The 26468-nt window shown below is 36.7% G+C and overlaps 1 protein-coding gene across 5 annotated transcripts in view; it reads left to right on the forward strand.

The window, feature by feature from the left end:
• Positions 1-26468, forward strand: part of AQR (aquarius intron-binding spliceosomal factor) — a 97929-nt gene that overhangs the window by 4567 nt on the left and 66894 nt on the right. For 3 of the 5 annotated variants that reach the window (XR_014814538.1, XR_014814534.1, XM_021098271.2), the window contains exons 3-13: positions 773-813; positions 3614-3649; positions 8542-8662; positions 10385-10525; positions 11326-11394; positions 12725-12825; positions 16645-16721; positions 18381-18445; positions 19531-19647; positions 21044-21157; positions 23758-23861. Coding sequence is in view for 3 of the 5 variants with exons in the window: in XM_021098271.2 (XP_020953930.1) it covers positions 773-813; positions 3614-3649; positions 8542-8662; positions 10385-10525; positions 11326-11394; positions 12725-12825; positions 16645-16721; positions 18381-18445; positions 19531-19647; positions 21044-21157; positions 23758-23861 (986 nt within the window). In the remaining 2 variants the exon portion in view is untranslated. Of the gene's footprint in view, positions 1-718; positions 814-3613; positions 3650-8541; positions 8663-10384; positions 10526-11325; positions 11395-12724; positions 12826-16644; positions 16722-18380; positions 18446-19530; positions 19648-21043; positions 21158-23757; positions 23862-26468 lie in introns of all 5 variants that reach the window. The other 2 variants (XM_084975059.1, XM_084975054.1) reach the window with 2 other exon arrangements.

The following is a 26468-nucleotide window of genomic DNA, read 5'->3' on the forward strand; positions in this document are numbered from 1 at the left end:
CTAATGCTGCTATTACTTCTGCTACTGATAACTCCTGTTAAAGGCTTACCATGTGCCAGGAATTGTTCTGAATTCTTTATGTATTGTCTTAAAGCAACCCCTGGGGTACTTTTATTATTAGATCCTTTTTGTTGATTGGGAAACTGAACCTTAAAACAGTCAGGCACTTGTAAGAGTTGAAGCCATCAGCAGTGAAGGTGGATGGTGCGAACCTGGATTCCAACTCCAGAACCTGAATTAGTACATATTTATACTATCTTACCCACCCTAATCCAGATAAATAGGAATTCTGAGGCTTTGTCATATGCATTTGGAAAACAGGATGTAGTGATTAGCATTTGCTTCTATTATGTCTTTGCACTTCTAGTTTACTTTCTGGCTTTTGAAAGTATATTGTTAAAACTCTTAGATGGTGTCTGATAACATTGTATACCTTATTAAAATTAAGCTTTAAAAAAATGCTGATATTGTGAATTTTTATTTTCCCTAAAAATAAAATGAATATATCATTTTAACAATTCTTTCTAGATTATTTTACGTAGGTATATCTTATTACTTATTTTTTCCTACTACTTTGCTTTCTGTTATTTCACATTTTGAGGAATGTAATGGGATTATAAAAAAATCTCAAGTATTATTTCAGTAGCAGTAGTATGGGATGGCTTTCCTAAACCAGATTATTTTGTTTAATCACAGTAAGTGAAAACTCTCACTTTAGAGTCTGAAAAAAAGCTGTTTAATATACTAAATATTTTTATATTTTTAATAACAGGTGATTGAAGATATATATGAGAAAGAGATTGTCAAATCAAGGTAGGAATTAATTTTCATACATAGGAATTAGATGGGACTGACTTGGATCTCATCTGAACTTATAAACTAAATGTAATCATAGACTTAGAATTTTCTTTTCTTTTTTTGATTTGATCATTGAGGCCAGGTGGCTAGAAAAACTATTATCTAACTTTATACTAAAGAGTCATAAGATATTTCTTTGCCTTCTGATTTCTTTCGCAGATTAGAGGGATTAAATTCCTTAGGGTTTATTTTGTTTTTGAAGGAATGTGAGGAAGAGTCAATACAGAGATTTCAAAATTTCAATTCAACAATTACTACTTCTCATTATTTTCTGATAAATCTTTTTTTGTATGATTTTTATTTTTTCCATTATAGCTGGTTTACAGTGTTCTGTCAATTTTCTACTATACAGCAAGGTAACCCAGTCACACATACACATACACATTCTTTATTTTCTTTCTTTTCTTTTTTTTTTTTTTTGTATTTTTGCTATTTTCTTGGGTCGCTCCAGTGGCATATGGGGGTCAAATCGGAGCTGTAGCCGCCAGCCTATGTCAGAGCCACAGCAACTCGGGATCCGAGCCGCATCTGCATCCTACACCACAGCTCACAGCAACACCAGATCGTTAACCCTCTGAGCAAGGCCAGGGATTGAACCCGCAACCTCATGGTTCCTAGTCGGATTCGTTAACCACTGAGTCACGACAGGAACTCCACATTCTTTATTTTGATAAATCTTTTAAAAAATATTTTAAAATTATAAAAGTAAAACATGTAGTAATAATGAAATACAAAATAATAAAAGGGGAGTTCCCATCATGGCGCAGCGGAAATGAATCCCACTAGGAACCTTGAGCTTGTGGATTCAAACCCTGGCCTCGCTCAGTGGGTTAAGGATCTGGCGTTGCCATGAGCTGTGGTGTAAGTTGCAGATGCAGCTTGGATCTGGCATTGCTGTGGCTGTGGCGTAGGTCAGCAACTATAGCCTTGATTAGACCCCTAGCCTGGGAACTTCCATATGCTACAGGTGCAGCCCTAAAAAGACAAAAAAAATTAAAAAAAAAAATTACTGGCTCTCTCTGTATGGTTGCAGAAGAGCTGCTATAGCTCTAGACCTCATGTTTCACACAAACGCATTCCAAGACAGGAAGCAAAAGGCAATTATAGCAGCAAAGAAACTCCCTTTTGCATACTTCTCCCCACTTTTTTCAAAAAATCAAATTTAATGACCTAGTTAACAATACAATTAATAAACCCAATTTATTGTGCATAAATTATCCAGCTTTGGGAAGATTTAATGAAAAGCCTGATAAACCCTTTATACAGGGTCAGGCTTTACAAAGCCCACTCTCAGTAAATACTGGTAACTTAATAAAATAACCATTTCCAAATCCTTGGTTTATATTTGTTATTTTTACTTGCAACTTTTCATCCTTATCTTTAAAGGTTTTCTGCATGATGTCTAGTCCCTAGACTCATTTGTATATCTTATATATATACTTTGTTAAGCTCTTCATAGTTTCTCTGCTTTATGTTGACCTATCAAAACTGATTTTTCACTTATCTAGTTATCCCAAAAAGGGGTGGGGGGGATACTCCACCTCTTTTCTGCCTGAGGAAACTGAGTCCCAAAATGTTTTAAGATGTTGCCAAGGTAACGATGAATCATGGCTACAGTACTGATCTATCTTGTGAGTCCAGATTTTCTTTCTTTTCATCAATGAAGTCCTATTTGTGGCTGGAGAAATTGAGTGTGAAAGTATTTGCATAGTGGGCTCTGAGTTCTGTTGTCCAACATGCATTTAAAGTGAAATGCCAAAAAAAAGTAATTAAAAAAATAAAATTTAAAAAAAATGCAAAAAAATAAAAATAAACTGAAATGCCCGCAGCTGGAGATCTGGGGTCTGCCACACCAGCTGTTGTGTCCTCTCAGTGGCCTGGTTGGCTGTAGAAGCCAGTACCTTGGCAATGTTCTGTCTCTGTGGTATTGCACAGTTAAAACTTTCATTTCTTTCTCATCAAAGTTCTATGACATTGCTTGCTCAGTAAAACTATTTAAGAAATCAGAAATCAGTGAAATTGAATTTTCACAGGATAATGGTCTCTTCAGCATTATAAATTCATAATGCATATGCATTTAATTTTCAAGGCTGAAGGCTAATATCCGGTGGCATGGTTCTGGTCTGGCTACTTTATTTCCAATATACAAAATGACAAAACTAAATCAGTGGACACTTGAACCTACCTTTTAAAAGTAGATATAAAGGGATATCTGATATTCCTTCCACAATTTTCTCATATTTTAGACTTAATGACAAGACCACAAAATGTGAAAAGTCTGATTTCCATGTTTGCAGTATAGATACATGTGTCCCTGGTGCTTTTGGGAGGTCATGACTTCAGCAGACTGTTTCCATTTGATTGCTAAATGAAAAAATGTTAGGGCTTAAGAAATTGAGACGGGCTAGTTTTTGGCAGTTATGTTCCAATGTTATGAATATCTTGAACATTTGTCTCTTGATTAAAACTATTGGGCTTATTGATCTGTTTTTTTATATCCTTGTATATCATAGTACTGATTGCGTTTGTTATATGGGTAAGGTATAACTAACTGTTCATAGACAATTTTAAAAAATAAACTATCCTAGAACAAAATACAAACAAAAATATAAAAGCAATATTCACTTCCTTTAATGCATAAATACAGTTACTCTGACATATCAATATTAAAACATGATTCCAAAATGTATCTGCATTAGTATCTCGGAAATGTTTATATTCTCTATTTAAATATTTTTACTATTTATTTTTTTAGGTTTGCCATCAGAAAGATAATGCTCTTGGAATTTAGGTGAGTTAAAAGACTACTTTGATGAAATTCAGGACGACAAGGTGGCTTGACTTTTAGCTAAGTTTTCTGTACATTTCTGTGAGTGGATAAGGAAATCATTATAAATTTTTGAAGATTGATATTTTGACAATTACCTTATTTTGGAATACATGTATGATACCCTTTGTTTTCAGAGATTGTCAGTGTAACTTCTATTTTGAGTCATTTCTCACTAATTAAGATAGTGTGTGCTGAGGAGTTCCTATCGTGGCTTAGCAGAAACGAATCTGAATAGCATCCATAAGGACACAGGTTCAATCCCTGGCCTCACTCAGTGGGTTAAGGATCCAGTGTTGCTGTGAGCTGTGGTGGAGGCTACAGACTCGGCTCGGATCTGTCGTTGCTGTGGCTGTAGTGTAGACTGGCAGCTACAGCTCCAATTTAACCCCTATCCTGGGAACTTCCATATACTATAGGTATGGCCCTAAAAAGACCCCCCAAAAAAAAAAAAAAAAGATAGTGTGTGCCAAGCAATTTTTTAACTCTCATATGGTTTCCTCTAGTGATCAGTGACAGTAAATTGCAGTTCATTCTGTAGCCATTTTTTTGCCTTCCGGTTAACGTTTTATTACCAAGACAGCTTTGTTCTAACCTAAGCCATTTATAAATATTTCTGATAGAAGAGAATTATAATTTTTAGATTTTAGGACAAACAGGTGTGGCCAGTAGGCTGGAACTAAAAGCCAAGGTTGTTGTTGATAATAGTAATATGCGCCATGTATTGAACCTTGTGCTGGGCACATTGTTAAGCATTTTACATACAGATCACTTAAAGCAACCCTACAAGTCAATATTATATTCTCTTTTTAGCAAAGAAAGAAACTGAGATCAGGGCAGTTAAGTAATTTGTTCATGTAATGCATTTAAGTAATTGGCAGAGCTGGGATGCCAATGTTTGATGCCAAAGCTCGTGGTTTTTTTGCTTCTCCACAATCTCTAGTGGTCTCGTCTGCATCAGAAGTCATTCTCTGTATTAACAGCTGTTTACTCCCTACATACACTGATTTGATCCTCACCAAAAAAAATAGCATAAAGTAGGTGTTCTTATTTTTATTTATTTATTTGCTTTTTTTAAGGGCCACACCTGCGGCATACGGCATACGGAGGTCCCCAGGCTAGGGGTTGAATCGGAGCTGCAGCCGCTAGCATGCACCACAGCCACAGCAATGCGGGATCCGAGCCGAATCTGACCTACACCACAACACAGCAATGTTGGATTCTTTAACCCATGAGCAAGGCTAGGTGTCGAACCCACAACCTCATGGTTACTAGTTGGATTTGTTTCTGCTGCGCCACATGGGGAATTCCTTTATCATTTTTAAAGGAAGAAACTGAAATTTATAGTTATAAATTAATTTGTAAGTGGAGTGCCTACTTTATCCTAAGAACTGTATTATTATTGAATACTTAATCGAATTTAACCCTTACAATAATCCAAGTAAGATCATCTTTTTTTTTTTTTTTTTTTTTTGTCTTTTGTCTTTTTGTTGTTGTTGTTGTTGCTATTTCTTGGGCCGCTCCCGCGGCATATGGAGGTTCCCAGGCCAGGGGTTGAATCAGAGCTGTAGCCACCGGCCTACACCAGAGCCACAGCAACGCGGGATCCAAGCTGCGTCTGCAACCTACACCACAGCTCACGGCAACGCCGGATCGTTAACCCACTGAGCAAGGGCAGGGACCGAACCCGCAACCTCATGGTTCCTAGTCGGATTCGTTAACCACTGCACCACGACGGGAACTCCCATCTTTATTTTATAAAGAACACTGAGGCTTGAAATTGGATCTGTCTGGCCCTTAGATTAATATGCTGTTTTCATCATATCATGCCATCCTTCAAGAAGATAAATAAAAATCAAGAGGATGCTGGTATACAATTAGGATAAAACCAGAATTCCACGATCCTGGCAAATATCAGATACCAAGAAAATTATAGGAATTGAAGGAGAAATCAACAGAACAGACCGAAGGCACAAGTGACAGTGAAAGAGTTTTAGTAACTAAAAAAGTGGGTTGTTACCTTCCAGGAACTCTTAGGTCATTTCTGTTTGGAAATGCCATTTTCTCTTTGCCAGCCTCCAGACATAAATGAGTCTAAAGTTGTAGTAGAGGTATGCCTGCTGTGGTACAGTGGATTAATGATCTAGCTTGTCTCTGTGGAGGCACCAGTTTGATCTGCAGCCAAGAACAGTTGGTTAAGGCACCAGCGTTGCTGCAGCTGTGGCGTAGATGACTGCAGCTTAGGCTTCTTGGCCTGGGAACTTCCATATGCCATGGGTGGCCAGCAAAGAAAATAAATAAGTGAATAAAGTTTGTGGTAGAGATAATTGATGGTCTTGCTGGAATGGAAAGTAAGGTGACATGGAGGAAGGGGCTAGATGCAGGAGAGTGAACTGAGTCTTTGATGAAACTCATCAGAGGGACATATTATCATACAGATTATATTTGCTGCAACTACCAGGATAGGATCAGAGAATTATTGATCAAACCTAAAGTTTGGATTAAGAGAGGTAGTTTAGAATGAGTTCTGTATCATCTGTGTGTCATGTTGATAACTGCATCATCCTGGGCAAGTCATTGACTCTCATAGTCTCAGATTCCTCTTCTGAAAAATGTAAAGATAGGTTTGGAATTTGCTGCATTGTCAGGTAATGGCCAAGACATTACTGGTAAAGACTGTTACAAGCCAGTGATATCCCTGGAGTATCTTGGTGAAACAAATTATGAAGATACTCTGAAAGGATAATGTATTCTAACCATACCAAAAAAAATTTCTATAGATAAAACTCTGATAAAGGTGAATTCAAACTTCCAAATTGCAAAGCACATTAAAGTAAGATTCAGTTGAAACAACATAGAATTAGAACCCCCCTCCCAGAAAACCCCAGGTAATTAAATAATTGATATGCACTGTCAAATCATTTTGTTTAAAGTTATTATGGATAGATAAGATCAAATATCATATGTGAACAAGGAACAAGACAACAAAAATGGGAAGGTTTGGAGGAAAGTGGAAATAAAGGTCACTGAAGTTAAAAAAACTCAATGGATGAATTATATAGCAGATTAGACACAACTAAAGAGGGAGTGGGGATTTAGAGCTGAGGAAATTAACAAATAATAGCAAGACAAAATAGAGGTGGAAAATATACAGGACATTTAAGAGATATGGAGGCTAAAATGAGGTCCATTAGGAGCTTCAGAAGAGATTTAGAGAAAATGAGGGAAGAGCAGTTTTGAAGAGATGATAAAGAATTTTCTGCAGTTGAAACGTATAACTCTTAGATTCAGGAAGTGTATATAGCAAGTGGTGAATAGAGCAACAGAGAGAGTGAAGATCTTAAAATCTGTTAGAGAAAAGAAGATTACTCAGAGGAGAGAGAACAAATAGAATGATTGTAGACTTGTCAAGTGTAATAAGACGATAGTACAATGAGACTAATACATAGGAAAATATAACTATCAACCTAGGAAGAAATCTATCACCAGCTAAACTGTCATGAAATAAAGAGATTTCAGATAGATTCATACCAACAAACTTGCTAACAGAAGTTCTAAAGGGCATGATTCAGGGAAAAGGAATTTAAACTTGTAAGAAATGAATGCTATAAAGTTTACTGCATCTTATTTATGAAAGTATAGTTTCTAACTTGGAGCCTGTGGGCCATTATTTTGGATAAAATACTCTTTACTAATTTTCAGGTTCTTGCTAATTAAGCAGGATGGAGTGCTAAAGATAGACCTGTGGAAATACCAACATGATCTGACCTTTGAAGCATAAGAGGAAGTAGAAAAATTATATGCTAGAGCAGAATCTAAAATGCCTAACTGTGTGTGTGCACGTGTGTGCATGCATGCATATATAAGTGATCGAAAGGTTATGCATGTGGAGTGATGTAAGATAGGTACAAAAAGTCTTTTTTTTTTTTTTTTTTTTTTGCATTAGTGCTTGAGAGTATTTTACAGCCCAGTACAATAACTGGTTTATAACTACCCTGAATAAGGAATAGTTAAGCTTTGTTTTAGAAATCAGAAATATTTTGTTTAGGAGTATTCAAGAATTTTGGTATTTTGACAGGAAAATGTTAGTTACCCTGAAAACTGACTTATGTTAAATACCTTGTAAATTAAGAAACAAAGCCTCTTTTTAAGTCTTTGTCTTAGTTTCTGGAAATCATTTGGTCCAGATACAAGTGTGTGAATTTCTCAGATAAATTTATCTGTGAAGCTGCCCATCATATTATTTTGTTTTAGAGCTGATATTTATCAGATATTTTTGCTTTTTACTCTACAAAGAGCCTTAGATAAGGGAATATCCAGTGTCTTAGTGGTGATAATTATGTATATCAGTAACATTTTGTGTCTTCCTACTTGAAAGTATGAGCCTCTCACTCTTTTTTTTTTTTTTTTTTTTTTGTCTTTTTGCTATTTCTTTGGGCCGCTCCCGCAGCATATGGAGGTTCCCAGGCTAGGGGTCGAATCGGAGCTGTAGCCACTGGCCTACGCCAGAGCCACAGCAACTCGGGATCCGAGCAGCGTCTGCAACCTACACCACAGCTCATGGCAATGCCGGACCTTAACCCACTGAGCCAGGCCAGGGACCGAACCCGCAACCTCATGGTTCCTAGTCAGATTCCACGATGGGAACTCTGAGCCTCTCACTCTTAAAGCTACATTTGCTATGTATGTTTGTGGTAGGTAGCACTAATCTACATTATAGGTAAATTTGTGAAGAATTCTCTAACTATAAATATAGATTTTCAAAATGTTTTCAGAAAGTTGTAAATGATTAGCCATTTTCAGAGGAATGAAATATTCATGAAATATTCTGTGTTTTTTTTTTTCACTTTTCTCAGCCAGTATCTTGAAAATTACCTGTGGATGAATTATTCTCCAGAAGTGTCCAGCAAAGCTTATTTAATGTCAATCTGCTGTATGGTGAATGAGAAGTTCAGAGAAAATGTCCCTGCATGGGAGGTAACAGATTTAAATTACTTCAAGCTTTCTTACTGTGCTCACTTAAGCCATTACAAAGTAGCAAATTTTTTACTGATAATAAATAATGTTTTTAGAACAGAACTTTATTCAGTAATAAAGTAAATGTTGAGGAAAAAAGTGAATGTATGAAAAGCACTATTAGATTTCTTTCAGTATCAGTGCTTTCTTTATTAGGAATTGGAAAATTATGAACATGGAGTTACGGAGTTATTTTTCTGCTTCATGCTTGAAACAAAGAACGACATAGTTTTGTGGATTATAAAGACTTTTACATCAGATAGAGTAAAATTTATATTAAGAGGCACATATAGATAATGCCCAAATGAGGTAGTATTTTTCAGTGCCTTGTTTCACAACAGGAGTATATATTTGTAAGTTTCACATGCATAAAGTAGTATTTCCAAAATTAAGAGCGAAGTTCATATTGTAATTTCAGTTTTCTCTTTGATCTGAAATCTGTTTTCCCTTTTTGAAATTTCTAATTGACTGACATTTTCTCTTTGTGCTAGTGTAATAGAGGCTTGATCAGCTAATAGAGGTCCAAAATCTAGGTTTTCTTTAGCCACCACAAAATGTTCAGCTCATCAAGAGTTTCTTTCCCTCCCTTTTTTAAGTGAAGGAAATGCATGGATACATGTCATCTCTTTTGAGGGGATGGTCTCCAAAATGAAAAAGTGTTAAACACTCTTTAAGGTAAAACCGTGGACACTTGGCTCAGATAATCATTAAGTAACTACCATCTTATGGCAGATTAGAGCCCAAAGAAAACTAAGGTTCTTCTGTTTCATTGAGAGATCTTAGGGATTTCTTAAAGTTGATTTAAACTACCATAGGAAGCACGAGGGAAGCTAGAGAATGACTTGATCAGTTTGCATGTTTTAAGGACCACTTTAGTGATTAGAGCTTGAAAGAGAGACATGACAGATCAGATTAAAACAAGAGGTTACACAGATTTGGAAAGTAGAATTGATTGGATTTGTTAATTGAAGTAGCTTTAGGGAAGGGTATTATTTTCAAGAAGGAAGCTAGAACCTTTGAACATTGTGGGGTAAAATAACAAAGGAAGAGGAGCCTTCAGCACACTGTAAAGGAGTTGAGGGTTAGTAATGGTCCTTTTGACTTGACAACTGTAACAGCTTCCAGGTAGTGCTATGGGTAGAAGCTTGTTTTAGAGAAGTGAAAACAACTAGTGCAGACCATACATTTGGACCACTTGCCTATGAAAGAAGAGAATGGTAACAGAAACTAGGTGGGGAGGTAGATATTTACTTTTTTTTTTTTTTTTTTTACATTATTTACATGTTAAGAGTAAAAGGATAATATAAAGAAAAGGCTGTTCTTGAGATTAATTAGACTGGGAAGACTAGTTTTTGAAGATGTTTCTTTTAAGTTGGAAGAGTTTAAACACTTCGGATCTTTAGTAAGAAAACAAAGCCTGGGCTAATTACTGGCATAATCCTTGAAGAAATAATAAAGGAATTGAAGCCATTATTTTATTAGCTGATGGTTTCTGCAACTCTCACATAGTCCTGCAGAAACCTATATTTGCCTTGCTACCGTTAATTATAAGTAAGCAGATAATCTTTTGGTGATTATTAGGTTTTGTTAATAGACTCCTAAAAAGTCTTCATTGTTTGCTTAAAGAAGAAAAAGAGGTGAGCAAGCCATTTCAAAATGAATTTTTATTCTTTCTGTTTTCAGACTTTTAAGAAGAAGCCAGATCACTTCCCATTCTTCTTCAAGTGTATCTTGAAAGCGGCATTAGCTGAAACCGATGGTGAATTTTCACTCCATGAACAGACAGTCTTACTGCTCTTTCTTGATCATTGCTTCAATAGTTTGGTAATTCCACTTCATCTTTCAGGGGAATGTTCAAGTCCTCTTGTTCTTTTAAGTTGAATGTAGATGAGATTACCTCTGTAGCCAACTTCTTCATCCACAGTAGTTGGGAATGAAGGATAATGCACACAGCTTGATTTTAGCCCCTTCTCGGTGAAATCATTTTATAAGATCTGTTTACTTTTTAATAGATTTGTTCTTGATCTCTCCTTTTTTCTATCTAGCCTCTAAGTGAACTGATAATAAGAACTGAAATTCTCCAAATGTAGAGCAGCAAAGAGTCTATTAGTATGTACATTGAGTAATGAGATCTGTGTTGTAAACTCTACACAAAGACATAGTTTTATTACTTTTCAGTCATACTTCATGCATAAGCTGGCAGGTCAGCTGGAGAGTTATGTTTTGAGTTGACTGTTTTGGGGTGGTTGTGAATGATCTTTGAAAATCTCTTGGCTATGTATGATAAATTTTTCATTCTTCATAAGATTATCTCCAAGAAATAAATATTTAAATATTTGTAGTAATTAACATTTCATTTGTGCTTCTCTACTGTGGTTATCTGAAAGGAGAGTGGAGTTTGGGGTTACGAAAACATTTCTGCAAGTGGATGGAGTCTGTAAATCGTGAGGCTTGACTATATCTTTTTTAAAAAGTATTGAACATCTTAATAATAAAATATTAATTTAAAAGTATTGATAGCATGTTTTCCCCCCAGGACTTAAAAAGGCAGATGCTCCTTATATAAAGATTTAGGTTAAAATGATGGTGTGTTTATAAACTTTGTTTCTTCATGCTTTAAACAGGAAGTAGACTTGATACGGAGTCAAGTACAGCAGCTTATCTCGCTCCCAATGTGGATGGGCTTACAGCCTGTAAGTATCTAATCTCAGAAACTTATGTCTATTTATAAGGGAAATGTGGTTTTAGACTGTAGCTTTCATATGGATATAAAATGGTAACTAAAAATCCCCACTTTTGCTCACAAAATTTATCTAATTTACTATGCATTAACTTATCAGAGATGTAGTTTTTTTCAGTTTTAAGGTTTTTATGTGTAAGCTAATATGTGTTTCACCTAACTTCATTATTGTAAAATAAAATAAGGTAATGTCTGTTGAACTTATAGAGAAGAGGACTTAATGTAGTAAAATATTATTCATATGTATGTCATTGGGTGAAACTAAATACAGACTTGAATTTTTAATTTCCCTTGATTAGAATGTACATACAGCTATAGGAGAAGATCTGAATGATGTTTAATATTAACAGCTTCATTTTTTTATCAAATTCTTATTGAATAATATGTGCCAATATCAAAGTCAGATTAACAGATCTTAGTAAAGTTAAAACTGTCAAATTTCAGTATAATAGTATATTTAGAATTCCATTTCCTGCATATGGGTGGTTTTACAGACATTTAGATATGCAAGCTCATTCATAGTTACCAGTTGTTAGGGATAAAAACAGGAACATATAAAAATAATTAATACTAAGTTAAAAATGGATAAGTGCCTTAAGAAAGAATGGTGGTGGTATGGACATTTCCTTGTTCACTTGTGATAGCTGTTTTACGTTGTTTCAGACTGATTTTTTGAATTTTTGGGAGGGAGGGGTCTTTTTAGGGCTGCACCCACAGCATGTGGAAGTTACCAGGCTAGGTGTTGAATTGGAGTTATAGCTGCTGGCCTATGACACAGCTACAGCAATGCGGAATCTGAGCCACGTCTGTGACCTATACCACAGCTCATGGCAACAACTCTGGCTCCATAACCCACTGAGCAAGGCCAGGGATTGAATCTGCATCCTCATGGATATTAGTAGGGTTCGTTACTGCTGAGCCACAATGGGAACTCCCTAATTTCTTGAACTTTAACGATTATGTTCACAAATGTTAATACTTATGTTTTTCAAACTGAAGTGCTTAGTTTTAGAAATAAGAAACTTATTATTAAGCTTAAAATCTTGACTAGAAAAGGCAGTTTCTTTTGTCTTTTTTTTTTCTAGTAAGTGTCAGAATTGAATAGTTTTTAAAAATACATCTCTTTGTTTCTTAATTTTCAGTTTTAGTTATGCTGCTTTCTGGTTTTATCCCATTGCTCTCTATTATATCCATACATTAGAAAACTAGCTAATAGTTGATCTAGTTTTTATCCTTGTAAGCTTTAGAGTTACTGGTGATTTAATGTCACATCACTTTTTCAGGCACGTTTGGAGTTAGAATTAAAAAAGACACCTAAACTAAGAAAATTCTGGAACTTGATTAAAAAGAATGATGAAAAGATGGATCCAGAAGCAAGAGAACAGTATGTTGCAAAAGTTTTGTTCCATGCTGATTCATTATGCTGGGTTGTGGGTCTTAGATGATGTTGACTGATTTGTTATTTCCTTTACATAGGGCTGAACCAAATAAAAGATTAAGTGCTTTTACTTGAACTGTCATAGGAATATTTTTCACAAAGGCCTAAAGGGGAAGCCAGAATATCACCATGTTTTTCTCCTTTCCTTTATCTCTGCTTCAGTAATAAGTGTATCACTGCTCTTCTCCCTGCCTATTGTCCATCATAGTCTGTCTGTCCTAGATGGTTCTCAATTTTCTCTAGTCTTGAAGCTATCAATCCAACTTTCCTTTCTTTTTTAACTCTCTCTCTTAACAGTGACTTTTTTTTAATTACTTAATGAATTTTATTATATTTATAGATGTACAACAATTATCACAACCAAATTTTTACAGTATTTCCATTCCAAACCCTCAGTGCCTCCCCCTCCCCGCCCCCCCGCCAAACCTGTCTCCTTTGGACACTGTAAGTTTTTCAAAGTCTGTGTCAGTTTCTGTTCTGCAAAGAAGTTCATTGTGTCCTTTTATTAGATTCCACATGTAAGTGATAGCATTTGATGCTGGTGTCTCATTGACTGACTTCACTTAGCATAATAATTTCTAGGTCCATCCATGTTACTGCAAATGCCATATTTCTTTCAATAGCTGAGTAATATTCCATTGTGTATATGTACCACATCTTCTTTATCCACTCCTCTGTTGATGGACATTTAGGTTGTTTCCATGTCTTGGCTATTGCAAATAGTGCTGCAATGAACATTGGAGTACATGTGTCTTGTTGAGTCATGGTTTTCTCTGGATAGATGCCCAGGAGTGGGATTGCTGGATCAAATGATAATTCTATTTTTAGTTTTCTGAGGAATCTCCATCCTGTTTTCCACAGTGGTTGCACTAATTTACATTCCCACCAATAGTGTAACGGGGTTCCTTTTTCTCCGCAACTTCTCCAGCACTTATTGTTTGTACTTTTTGATGAAAGCCATTCTGGCCGGGGTAAGGTGGCGCCTCATAGTGATTTCGATTTGCATTTCTCTAGTGATGAGTGATGTTGAACATCTTTTCATGTGTTTTTTGGCCATCTGTATGTCTTTGGAGAATTGCCTGTTTAGATCTTCTGCCCATTTTTTGATGGGGTTGTTTGTTTTTTTGGTATTGAGCTGTAGGAAGTGTTTATAAATTTTGGAGCTTAATCCCTTGTCGGTCGGTTCATTTGCAAATATTTTCTCCCATTCTTTGGGTTGTCTTTTTGTTTTTTAATGGTGACTTTTATACAGTCCTTTCATTCAACAAGTATTCAGTGTTTATTATTTTGCTGGGTACTGTTGTAGGTACAGGGGATATATCATAGAACAACACAGAAAATAAGTCCTGTTCTGTGGAGCTTACATTCTAGTTGAGGAAGACAGCAATAAAGAGATGAATTATATGGTATCTTAAATGGTGGTCCATGCTAAGGAGAAAAATAAATCAAGTATAAGGATTAAAGAAGCAGATGAGGGTTTTGGATTATTATCATTTGGATAAATGTCTGGTAGCAAGCATTTATTTCATCAAAGTGCTGTTGGTGGAACGCAGGACAGGAGTCTGTATGCCCTAAGAGGTTCCTTCTCTGTCTGAGGCTGACTGGACTTCCTGTGTCCTCTTGCTTTGTTTACTCCATGACTATTTTAGCAGTGATCCTTTTTCCTGCTCCATCTTTTAAGTGTTCTTTTCTACTCACTTTTTTTTCCCTCTGCTTACATATATGTGCCTCAGACTCACTTCCCTTGGGCCTATGATAACTTCTTTTGACTATCTTATTTTTTCATCCACTTAGGAGAGTTCTCTATACTCATCTACAGATAGTAATTGAAGACATGAGTATTAGTGAGATTATTTAGTAAGGTATGTAAACCATGAAAAGAGGGTGGAGGACAAAAATAAGTGAACCTTGGAGTTAGTCTGGTGGTTACTGAAAATGAGAAGAACTGAAAAAAGCTGGATGTTAGAGGAATGAGTTTGGGAATAAGTGTGAGCCCTAAGGACAGGATATTAGGGTCAGAGTAGGACTATCCTTTCTTTGAACTCCAGTTTGTCTCTTTCATGATATCTTTCTATCTAGTAGCCTCTTGATTGGACTAATTACTAGTTATCTTTTCATTATTTGGCTATGTTTTAAAATTTTTTTTTGTTTGTTTTAAAATTTTAAACACTGTCTTCCCATTACCTCGATATGACTTAATTCCATATCAATCAAGTATTCCTTGTTTCTTTAACATTTCTCTCCTAACTACCCTTTTCACTCCACTCCACTTAATGAAGGTTAACCTTCTAAACATTCTTCTAGACCAATTACTTTAGGCCACAGTGCTTTCTTCTCCTGAACTCCTTAAACACATTGTGTGTTTTTATTGAAACACTGACTCTTTTTGTAATTATTAGACTGCTTATAATTGCTTAGAGTACAGGTTCTACAATTAGAGTTAACTAGGCTTCACACTCATCCATCGTGCAACTTGGGGCAAGTTAACTCACCTCTTCGAGCCCCAGTGTGAAATCAGGACAGTAGCACCTGTTTCATAGAACAACAGTCAATATTCAGTGAGATTACTTTTTTTTCTTTTGTCTTTTGTCTTTTTTTTTTTTTTTTTTTTAGGGCCACACGTACGGCATATGGAGGCTCCCGGGCTAGGGGTCTAACTGGAGCTAAAGCTGCCGGCCTGCAGCACAGCCACAGCAACGCCAGATCCGAGCCGTGTCTGCGTCCTACACCACAGCTCACGGCAACACCGGATTCTTAACCCACTAAGCAAGGCCAGGGATCCAACCTGCAACCTCATGGTTCCTAGTCAGATTCGTTGCTGCTGCGCCACAACGGGGAACTCCTTGCTGATTTTCAAAGCCAGGTTCCCAGGCTAGAGGTCTAATCGGAGCTGTAGCTGCCAGCCTAAGCCAGAGCCACAGTAACGCGGGATCTGAGCCTTGTCTGCGACCTACACCACAGATCATGGCAATGTCGGATCGTTAATCCTCTGAGCAAGGGCAGGGATCGAACCCGCAACCTCATGGTTCCTAGTTGGTTTCATTAACCACTGCGCCACGACAGGAACTCCTCAGTGAGATTACTTATATGAAGTACTCAACAACTCAGATCCTGAGTAAGTGCTCAATTAATGTCAGCCAGTTTTATTAATGAATACTGGTTTGAGTTACTAATTATATGATTTGGCATTTCAAGTGTATTTTAGTCCCTCCCCTCCCCATCGTTTGTATTTCCAGTGGGACGAAATAATTAATTTGTAGCTGTTTAATAACTAATGATTCTTTTTTGATTAGTGGTAACTAATGCACCTTAAATTAGTAATGGGTAAAAAAAATTGTTTTTTAACTAACATTTAATTTTTAGACATTGTAATACTCTATTATAGGTAATAGTTTAAACATATTACAGTACGAAATTGCTTATCTCGTTCTAAGTAACATTAGACTTTTAATGTTAAGGGAAGACTATAAGTGAAATTTTGAAAACTCATTTCTAGTCCTGACTTTGAAAACACAAGTAAGAACTTCTAAGTAAGAAGAGGTGCTTTCTTAGCAGGTTTATTAGGCCAGTAATGCAGCTCTTCATGTAGCACTGTACTTATAGACAAAGAAGAATCTATTTGTTCAAATTGTAATACTGATTTCAGAAAGAAATGAAACATTTTGAAAAATGTAAGACAGGCTGTTTCTTTACACATTTAAATTTTACATTTCAAATAATTATTTCTCAAAAATAATTTGCCTACTGTTATCTTTATGTTTTTAGAGCCTATCAAGAAAGAAAATTTCTTTCACAACTAATCCAGAAGTTTATCTCTGTGCTGAAATCAGTCCCACTTTCTGGTAACTATCTTCCCTTTTCCAGCTTATTTGTGAAATTACCATTTAGATGCCTGTATAGTATTTACTAATCCTTAGTCTAAAAACTGCTCTTAGAAGGATTTTAAATTATATTGACAAAAGGTATATATCCTTCCCTTTTCAGATGTGTTACCAGTCTGAGTATTGTGACTACCTTAGAAATTCACACAATTTAAAGGCACCAGTATGGTTATTAAAAAATTCCTTTATTTAGCAAATATTTTTTGAGCTTGCTTGTAAGACACAGGTCCTGAACAAGGGTCTGGGACATGGTGAACAAAACAGTTACAGACGCTGTCCACATGCAGCACCATTCTTTCTCAAGATTGCCTTGGCTATTTGGAAGTCTTTTGTGTTTCCATACAAATTAAAAAACTTTTGTTCTAGTTCTGTGAAAAATGCCAATGGTAATTTGAAAGAGGTTGCATTGAATCTATAGATTTGCCTTGGGTAGTACGGTCATTTTAACCACACTGGTTCTTCCAGTCCTTTCTCCACATAAAGCCTTCTATTTTCCTGTAAACTACAAATAAATAAGTGGATTTATTTAAGCATTTGTAGGGTGCGTTCTCTAGGTCTGGCACTGAGTTACTCACTGCTGGGAGTCCTTAGACTAGGAACCCTGAAATTATCTCCTTTTCAATTGCAGCAGCCTTGGCAGGGTGGTTTCAGCTGAGAAAATAGTAGAACATCTTCTGGCATGAAAAAAAAGAGATTTGTACTCTAAAAGTATGTTATGTCACAAGGTTGTAATTATTTTAAAAACAAAAGTAAATGTTTTTAAAAATAGTATATTACTCATGAATAATATAAGATAGTGATATAAAGAATATTTTATTGCTTTATTTGTCATTGGCATTTTAATGTCAGAGTTAATACAAAGTGAGGAGTTCCTACTGTGGCGCAGTGGGTTAAGAATCCAACTGCAGCAACTTGGGTCCCTGCAGAGGCACAGGTTTGATTCCTGGCCCAGCGCAGTGGATTAAAGGATCTGGCATTACTGCAGCTGCGGCATAGGTCACAGCTGTGATTTGGACTCAATCCCTGGCCCAGGAACTTTCAAATGCTGTGGTGAGGCCATTTAAAAAAAAAGTTAATACAAAGTGAAAAAAAGTCACAAAATTGTCCCTTTAATTAATTTGTTGTATGTCTTTCCCACACATTTTTTGTGCATTCTAAAGATACATATGTATCTTTGTATGAGTGTAGGTACGCGTACGTGTATATATTTTTGCACATGAAAGAAGTTCTAGATGTTTAGTCTGAAGAAAATAAGTAAGAACTGAGATACAATTGCCTTTCTGATTTTTCTGTCTCCAAGTTTTTTTTTGAAATCTAACCATTCAGTACAGATTTTTTAAAATTAACATGTTAAAAATATTTTTGGAGATAATGATTTTTAAAATATGTTTCTGATCCAAGCTAGGTTTTTCATTTCCTAATATTTAAAGAGCTTAATATGAGGTTAAGGCCTGCCTTTTTCAAAATATATGTGAGTTCTGTACTCTGAATCACAGTCCAGTCCTGATGAATAAGACAAATAACCTTGTTTAAGTAACTAAATAACTGCTAATTTTAAGATATAGTACCATAGAATGACTTAGTGAGAAAATTCTAACATATATTCTCTGTTATGTGTAGATCCTGTCACTATGGACAAAGTTCATTACTGTGAAAGATTCATTGAACTTATGATTGATCTAGAGGTAAGAGGTATACAGTGACTTTTCAGTTGTATAATCATTAAGGAGGCTAAGATAAGCATATGACGTTACATGAAATGTTTATTGCCTCAAGGTTACTCACAGAGAAGAAAGTCAAAAGCAGTTGACCCTTGAAGTTTCAGATGACTGTCAAATAGCTGCTGTTTATATACAAAAAATTATTTAGTGAAGTTACTAAACAAGAGTCCGCCAATGACAATTTATTTTCTGTCACATTTTATTGTCCCTTTAGAGTTTTAAGTAGGGGCTGAAGTTGCAGGTTTATGGCCATTACTTTAATAATCTAGTGTTTCTAAGTGTACCTGATATTGTTGATGAGGAAAGATATAGCCGCTTGCTTTAAAATTAAGATTCTTAAAAACGATTTCATACTATTAGATGCAAAATTTTGATGCAGAAGTTCAGATGCAGAGTTGGAGCAGTTCAGACTGAATTCATTTCCTTTGCTGTCCTCTCCCTCTTATAATGCAGGAAATTGAAAGAAAATGCAGTCTATTGGTCCCTTATCAGGAGAGTGGGGTTTGTTTCCAGACATGAGGGTTAGAAACTGGAACTAGCAGTCCTTCATGAGCTCTTCACTCAGATTCCAACTCTGCCAATAACTAACCTCTGAGGACCTCAGTAGCCTCCTCTTTAAAATGAGGTTATTTGACTAGATTACTGGTTTCCAAGCTGTGATTGTCACAGTTTCTCAGCATCATCTTACTGGCTATCACAGGGTGGGTGTGGGAAGAGGAAACAGAAAAAGGAATCTCCACTTAGGGGTTTCCTCTCCCCTTTCTCCATTTTAAACCTCCACACAGTACATACCGGGATTTCATACAGGATTTTGTTTGAAAACTACTGGCCAAGATATCTGAGATTTCTTCCACTTCCAATGCTGGAGTTTATTTAGAAGCATACTGGAGTTCTTTATAACATAGACCAGACCCCTTGCTTTATGCCCAGAGTCTCTGCAGGGCTGAGGGTACTTTGTAGGTGACTAACTTCTGAGCTAAGTATCAGTAGACTTCCCCTCTAGCTGGAAGAACAGGCAGACTTATTTCTATGGTGTTTATTTTCTCTAGGCCCTACTCCCTACAAGACGCTGGTTTAATACCATCCTGGATGACTCCCACCTTTTGGTTCACTGTTACCTTTCCAATCTTGTTCACAGAGAAGAGGATGGCCACCTTTTTTCCCAGGTGAGCACTGATATATCTGAACATACTTAATTGTTTTCATTTCTAAATTGATCTCGTCTTTCTTTGCCATGCAACTGGGAATATGGGGCATGGCATAAAGTAAATTTTGCTTAATATTTAATTAAATGATGTAAATTAGTCATTTTAAAGTTAAACCAAGTCTTAATATACAAAAAGAATGCATTCTTGTGTAAATGGCCTCTAGTAATTTTAACCTTTATTATATTATATATAATATAATAATTATATATAATTATATAATAAATAATTATAACTAGTATTATAACCTTTTGTTAATCATATGTTATTTTGTTATTGGACTAAATTATGTGCAGTGTAGTCTCACATACTCATATTTTGATTTTATGTCAGTAACTACTGTGCAGTATAATGGATGATGAACATTAATTGTGAGCAAACTGTGCCCTAATACCATGGCTGTATTTCCATAATTTGATGGTGACAGAGGCAGTTGATAGTGTGGAAGTACGTGTATGCACTTGGTCTGCTGCCTTCAGTCAGAACGCAAATGCACTTTGTTTATTGCCTTGGGTAGGAAGACAAAGTATTAGGATTTCCCATAACCTGTAGTGCCATCCAGAGGAAAAGTCTTTAACAGACTTCTTACACTTGCCTTTCAATGAGGGCGTAGTTGGAGATACAATTTGTGTGTGGGTTTGCATACTCTTAAGTTCTTTTATCTTGTACCTTTGAGCATTCATTTTTCCCCCATTCTCTTATTAAATCTCTATCCAGTGATTTTTCACATGTATTCAGATCCTAGTATCTGATCTGCCATAGATTAGAATGAAGAGTAATAAAAATATGGGGTGAATGTAGTTCCAAGTTCTGTTGATGCTGCCACCACAGTAGGAAGGCAGGTCTTCATTAGCAGCAGGAACTAAGCCAAAGAAAGGACTTGATGGCCATGGAGACTGAAGAGAGGAATGAATAACCTATCCTTTCCCACCTTGCTGTTTTTCCTAATAGAAACACAGAGCGAACTGTGAAACCCTCATTCAGAAAATCTAACTGGCCTAAGTAAAACACCTTAGGAGTTCCCTCTAGTGGTATCATTCTGTAAATTGCAGTGATACAATTTTTTTTCCCATTAAAATGATGGACTTCCTTTGATTAGATCCATAATACCTCTTTAGTATTGAAATATGTAGTTTTCTATAAATAGACTTAATTTATTCACAAGGCACATATTTTATTATCACACAAATAAAACGTGTTTGTGTATGTTCTGAAATGTTTGTCAATTTTTACATTCCAAAGCTTTTCAGTGCCTCTGAGAAGGTATATGAACTTGCTTATTATTTTTAATAGTGTTTGTTCATGCTTTCTTGCTCTTGTGTTTACACAGTTTATTAATTTAAATGTATCCTTTCAGCTTTTGGACATGCTTAAGTTCTATACTGGTTTTGAGATTAATGACCAGACTGGAAATGCTCTGACAGAGAATGAGATGACTACAATTCACTATGATAGAATTACTTCTCTACAGGTAATTGAAATGTTATTATAGCTTTTGCTTCTGCTTCATGAAGATGGATTGTAAATAATTTAGGGTTTGTGTAATACAAGTAGGAAAAGATACTAATTTAATGGTGTGTTCTTCTTGAATTTTTAAAATATTGCTAATTCTGATGAATTCATGAAAAAGAAGGCTTTCTGTTATAGTCCTCCATCTTGAGAATCAATATACTGATACTCAGAAGTATTAGTTACTGGGCCAGTTTGCTTCGTTTAACCATGGGCATTTGTTTGTTTTAATGGCTGTGCCTGAAGCATATGGAAGTTCCTGGGCCACAGATTGAATCCAAGCTGCAGCAGTGGCAGTGCTGGATCCTCCAACCTACTGTGCTAGACCAAGGATCAAACAGCTGTCTCCCTCAGGGACCTGAGCCAGTGCAGTCAGATTCTTAACCCTCTGTGGGAATTCTTAAATATGTTTTATTTTATGAAAGAATATTTCAGCTTGACAAAGTACGGTTCAGTATTTTGTACATTTTATAGATAAACATGTACAATAGGACTGAAATTTACCAGTCTGGCTTAGGTTACCCCCAAAGTACCTTTATTTGTTTTTATCACTCATCTTATTTTGTTCTTAACCTCAGTTTTGTCTGGTGGCAGAAAGAAGCTGTGTTTTTGTTTTTGTTTTTGTTTTTGTCTTTTGTCTTTTTAGGGCCGCACCTGTGCATATAGAGGTTCTAATCTAATCTGGCTAGGGGGTCTAATCTGAGCTGTAGCCGCCGGCCTGCACCACAGCCACAGCAACAGCAACGCCAGATCCGAGCTGCATCTGTGACCTACACCACAGCTCACGGCAACGCTGGATCTTCAACCCACTGAGTGAGGCCAGGGATCGAACCTGCAATATCATGGTTCCTAGTCGGATTTGTTTCCGCTGTGCCACAACAGGAACTCTGAAGTTTTTATTAAACCTTAATTTTAAATGATTTTAAAGAGTCTTTTTTTGACTAATGACCCAGTTAAACTTAAGTTCAAATTGTCTTTCATAATCAGTTCCACTATCTCTCAAGGGGTCTCTGCTTTACCTCTTCTTTCTCAAAATGGCATCTGGGGAGGTGGAGACACTGAGATAGCCTCCTTGTTTGGAAGAGGAGTGATTTACATACTGTCCCAGCTCAGACATCTTCCTGCTTTTTGCAGGGTATCAGCATTTTTGTGCTTCCGCCTCTGCCGTTGAAGTGACCATGGCTGGTGTAGTGTGTCATTCTCTTGGCACCAGTAAGACATGATGACCTACTGATGAGGCCCAGCCTTGTTCTTTTTTTTTTTTTTTTTTTTGTCTTTTTTGTTGTTGTTGTTGTTGCTATTTCTTGGGCCGCTCCCGCGGCATATGGAGGTTCCCAGGCTAGGGGTCCAATCGGAGCTGTAGCCACCAGCCTACGCCAGAGCCACAGCAACGCGGGATCCGAGCCGCGTCTGCAACCTACACCACAGCTCACGGCAACGCCGGATCGTTAACCCACTGAGCAAGATCAGGGACCGAACCCGCAACCTCATGGTTCCTAGTCGGATTCGTTAACCACTGTGCCATGACGGGAACTCCCAGCCTTGTTCTTGATGGTGCTGGAGTCCTCTTGAGAGCTGACTTGGCTTCATTTCCAAACTTAGGTCACTTTCAGGCTTGGACTGCAGTGTTGCTTTGCCATTGCCTGTACTAATTTCATGGCAGACTCATCCATCACCTTGGCAACCTTTTGTGTCATCCACTATGGAGCACTTGAAAATTTTGGTTCATCTTTTGTACCACATTGGCATTAAGGAAGTCTAGGATGTTATCTCACACACACTTAACCAAATCAGCACCATGCTTCTTTTCGTGTTTTATAGCAGCTCACCCCATGTTGGTTGGAGGTGTTACTTACCCTTTGAGGTTCTCTCTTCCCAGAGTTCCACAGTAAAGCACACTATGTTGTTGGCCTCTCCCTCAAGATACCTCTTGGGTAAGAATTGCCCTTGGGACTTTCTTTTAGTTTTGTTAGGCCAATTGTTTTTTTTTTAGGGCTACAGGTACAGCAAATGGAAGTTCCTAGGTTAGGGGTCAAGTCACATCTACAGCTGCTGGCCTATGCCACAGCCGCAGCAACGTAGGATCCGAGCTACATCTGCGACCTGCACCACAGCTCACAGCAACACCAGATCCTTAACCCACTGGGTGGGGCCAGGTTCAAACCCACATCTTCATGGATACTTGTCCTGTTCATTTCCACTGAGCCACAATGCGAACTCCAGGCCAATTCTTGGTAATAAAGTGCTTTGTTTGGTTTTTCTCTTCTACTGTCAGTGAAGCTGGCCTTTATGGCTACTTTCATGTATGTTCAAAATACAATTTTAGAAAGCAAAAACTAAATGTTGAACTCTTTGTTTTTATACTCCTACTAGAACAGTTCTGTTTTTTTTCCCATTGTATCTGTTGCTTTTGGATAAGGCATAGTTCACATATGAAAAGCATATAAGAAACAGAAGTGCCTGTGTTTTTTAAAAAATATTTTCCATTATACAGTATATAGGTTGCAATTTACTATATTAATATGTAGACATTAATTTTTTTTTTTGGCTGTTCTTTTCTAGAGAGCTGCTTTTGCGCATTTCCCTGAACTCTATGATTTCGCCCTCTCAAATGTGGCAGAAGTAGATACCCGGGAATCGTTGGTCAAATTTTTTGGACCTCTTAGGTAAGGCAATATGAAGGGACAGCCAAATTTTAATGTTCTTTTTTGCTCTTAGTTATTTTTGCAGTGCTTAAGTGATGTTACTTGTTGCATGAGTGTTATTGACAGCTAGAACTAGTGCTTCTCTCTAGCATTTGTTATCGTTGATTCATTTAAATATAATTATGCATCTCTTTTTTTGGTAAAAAGTTTTTTTTGGGGAACTTACACATTTTTCTTAGTTAAATTTTTTAGAGTAGAAAATAAAGTTGGTATCCGTCATTCATAAACAATATACAGCAGAAACTGGTAAATTTCATCATATGTGATATCAGAGGCAAGACATAGGAAAGTTTTTACATGTTTAAAATTTATTAACTTGGGAGTTCCCGTCGTGGCGCAGTGGTTAACGAATCCGACTAGGAACCATGAGGTTGCGGGTTCGATCCCTGCCCTTGCTCAGTGGGTTAACGATCCGGCATTGCTGTGAGCTGTGGTGTAGGTTGCAGACGCGGCTCGGATCCCGCGTTGCTGTGGCTCTGGCGTAGGCTGGTGGCTACAGCTCCGATTGGACCCCTAGCCTGGGAACCTCCATATGCCGCAGGAGCGGCCCAAGAAATAGCAACAACAACAACAAAAAAAGACAAAAGACAAAATTTATTAACTTGTTAATATTCTCTGACATCTCTGTCTACTAATAAACTTTTTTGAAAATAGCAGTGATAGCATATATTTATTTATTTTGTGGTAGGTACTCTACTGGTATGTAAATAATACTCTGAACATTCATGTGGGAGGAGTAGGTACCATTTTACATATGAAGTAACTGAGGTACAGAATAGTTAAGTACTTTGCCTGAGTCACACAGCAACAGCAATAAGTGGCAGAGATAGGATTTGAACCGAAGTAGTCTAATTTCTGAGCCCTAATACTTTATATATATAGTTACAAGGTATAGTTGACATAAAACATTCTATTAGTTTCAGGTGTACAGCATAATGATTTAATACTTGTATTTATTTTGTGAAATTGGTCACCACGAGTCCAGGTAACGTTCATCTCCATAAATATGGAACTTTCTTGGTCTTATGGTGAGAATTTATAAGATATACTTTCTAAGCAACTTCCAGATAGGCAATACAGTATTACTGATTACAGTCACTGTGCTGTACATTACATCATTTATTTTATTTTATAATTGGAATTTTGTGCCTTTTGATCTCCTTCATTATTTTGCCTACCCTCCACCTTGGGCAAGCACCAGTCTGTTCTCTGTTTCCGTGAACTTGGTTTTAGGGCTTTTTTTTTTGTTGTTGTTTTGTTTTGTTTTGTTTTTATTAAATTTTGGTTATAATTGAGATTATGCAATATTTCTCTTTCTCTTTCTGACTTTATTTCACTTAACATATTGGTCCCAGGATCCATCGATGTTGTTGCAAATGGCAAAATGCATTCTTTTTTATTCAGAGCCCTAACTTTTGACCACTGTGTTCTGTTATCTCCCTGTTTTCCTTAACTCTAGGGAGAATTTATGTTTAGTTAATTGGCTGTTTATTTGAACTGAACTGAAATTGGTTTGGTTGTTGATTTTCATATGAGGGTATAATAACTTATAATATAAAGGCATTGAGTTCCATTGAACAGGCCCACAATGCTATTTTTTTAGTCACTCTCTTTTGATGATCTTTAATTTTTTTTTTTTTTTTTTTTTTTTTTTTGGTCTTTTTGTCGTTGTTGTTGTTGCTATTTCTTGGGCCGCTCCCGCGGCATATGGAGGTTCCCAGGCTAGGGGTTGAATTGGAGCTGTAGCCACCGGCCTACGCCAGAGCCACAGCAACGCAGGATCCGAGCCGCGTCTGCAACCTACACCACAGCTCACGGCAACGCCGGATCGTTAACCCACTGAGCAAGAGCAGGGACCGAACCCGCAACCTCATGGTTCCTAGTCGGATTCGTTAACCACTGCGCCACGACGGGAACTCCCGATCTTTAATTCTTAATTTTTTTTTTTTTTTTTTTTTTTGTCTTTTGTCTTGTCTGTGACATGTGGAGGTTCCCAGGCTAGGGGTCTAATCAGAGTTGTAGCCACTGGCCTACGCCACAGCCACAGCAATGACAGATCCAAGCTGCATCTGCGACCTACACTACAGCTCACAACAATGGCAGATCCTTAACCCACTGAGCGAGGCCGCAACCTCATGGTTCCTAATCTGATGCGTTTCCACTGAGCCATGACAGGAACTCCTAATTCTTAGTTTTGGCTATAATCAATAATGAACATTCTTTTTACTTATATTTAAAAACTTTTAATACTGATTCTTGGAAGCAGATGACCGACTCAGAAGGGCTATGTGTTTAAAATTTGTTATATATCACACAATTATCTTTCAAAAATTGCCACTTACAGACTTAAATCAACAGTGTATGAGGATTTATTTCTCTCCCTACCAACACTAGGTAAACTAGTCTTTCATTTTTGCCAATCCAAGGATAGAAAAATTCTCATTGTTTTACTTTGCATTCTTTGATTATATGTAGTTTTTTGGTTGTTAGCCTTTTCTATTTTATATTCCATTGTTTGTCATTTTATTGTTTGTTTGTTTTTAAAATAAGGAACCTTTATGGATTCTG

Source organism: Sus scrofa, chromosome 1 (assembly GCF_054392235.1).
Source record: "Sus scrofa isolate SSC_HxYL_T2T_F1_AM1 chromosome 1, Sscrofa_HxYL_maternal_Yorkshire_Landrace_v2.0, whole genome shotgun sequence".
Classification (NCBI taxonomy): Eukaryota; Metazoa; Chordata; class Mammalia; order Artiodactyla; family Suidae; genus Sus; species Sus scrofa.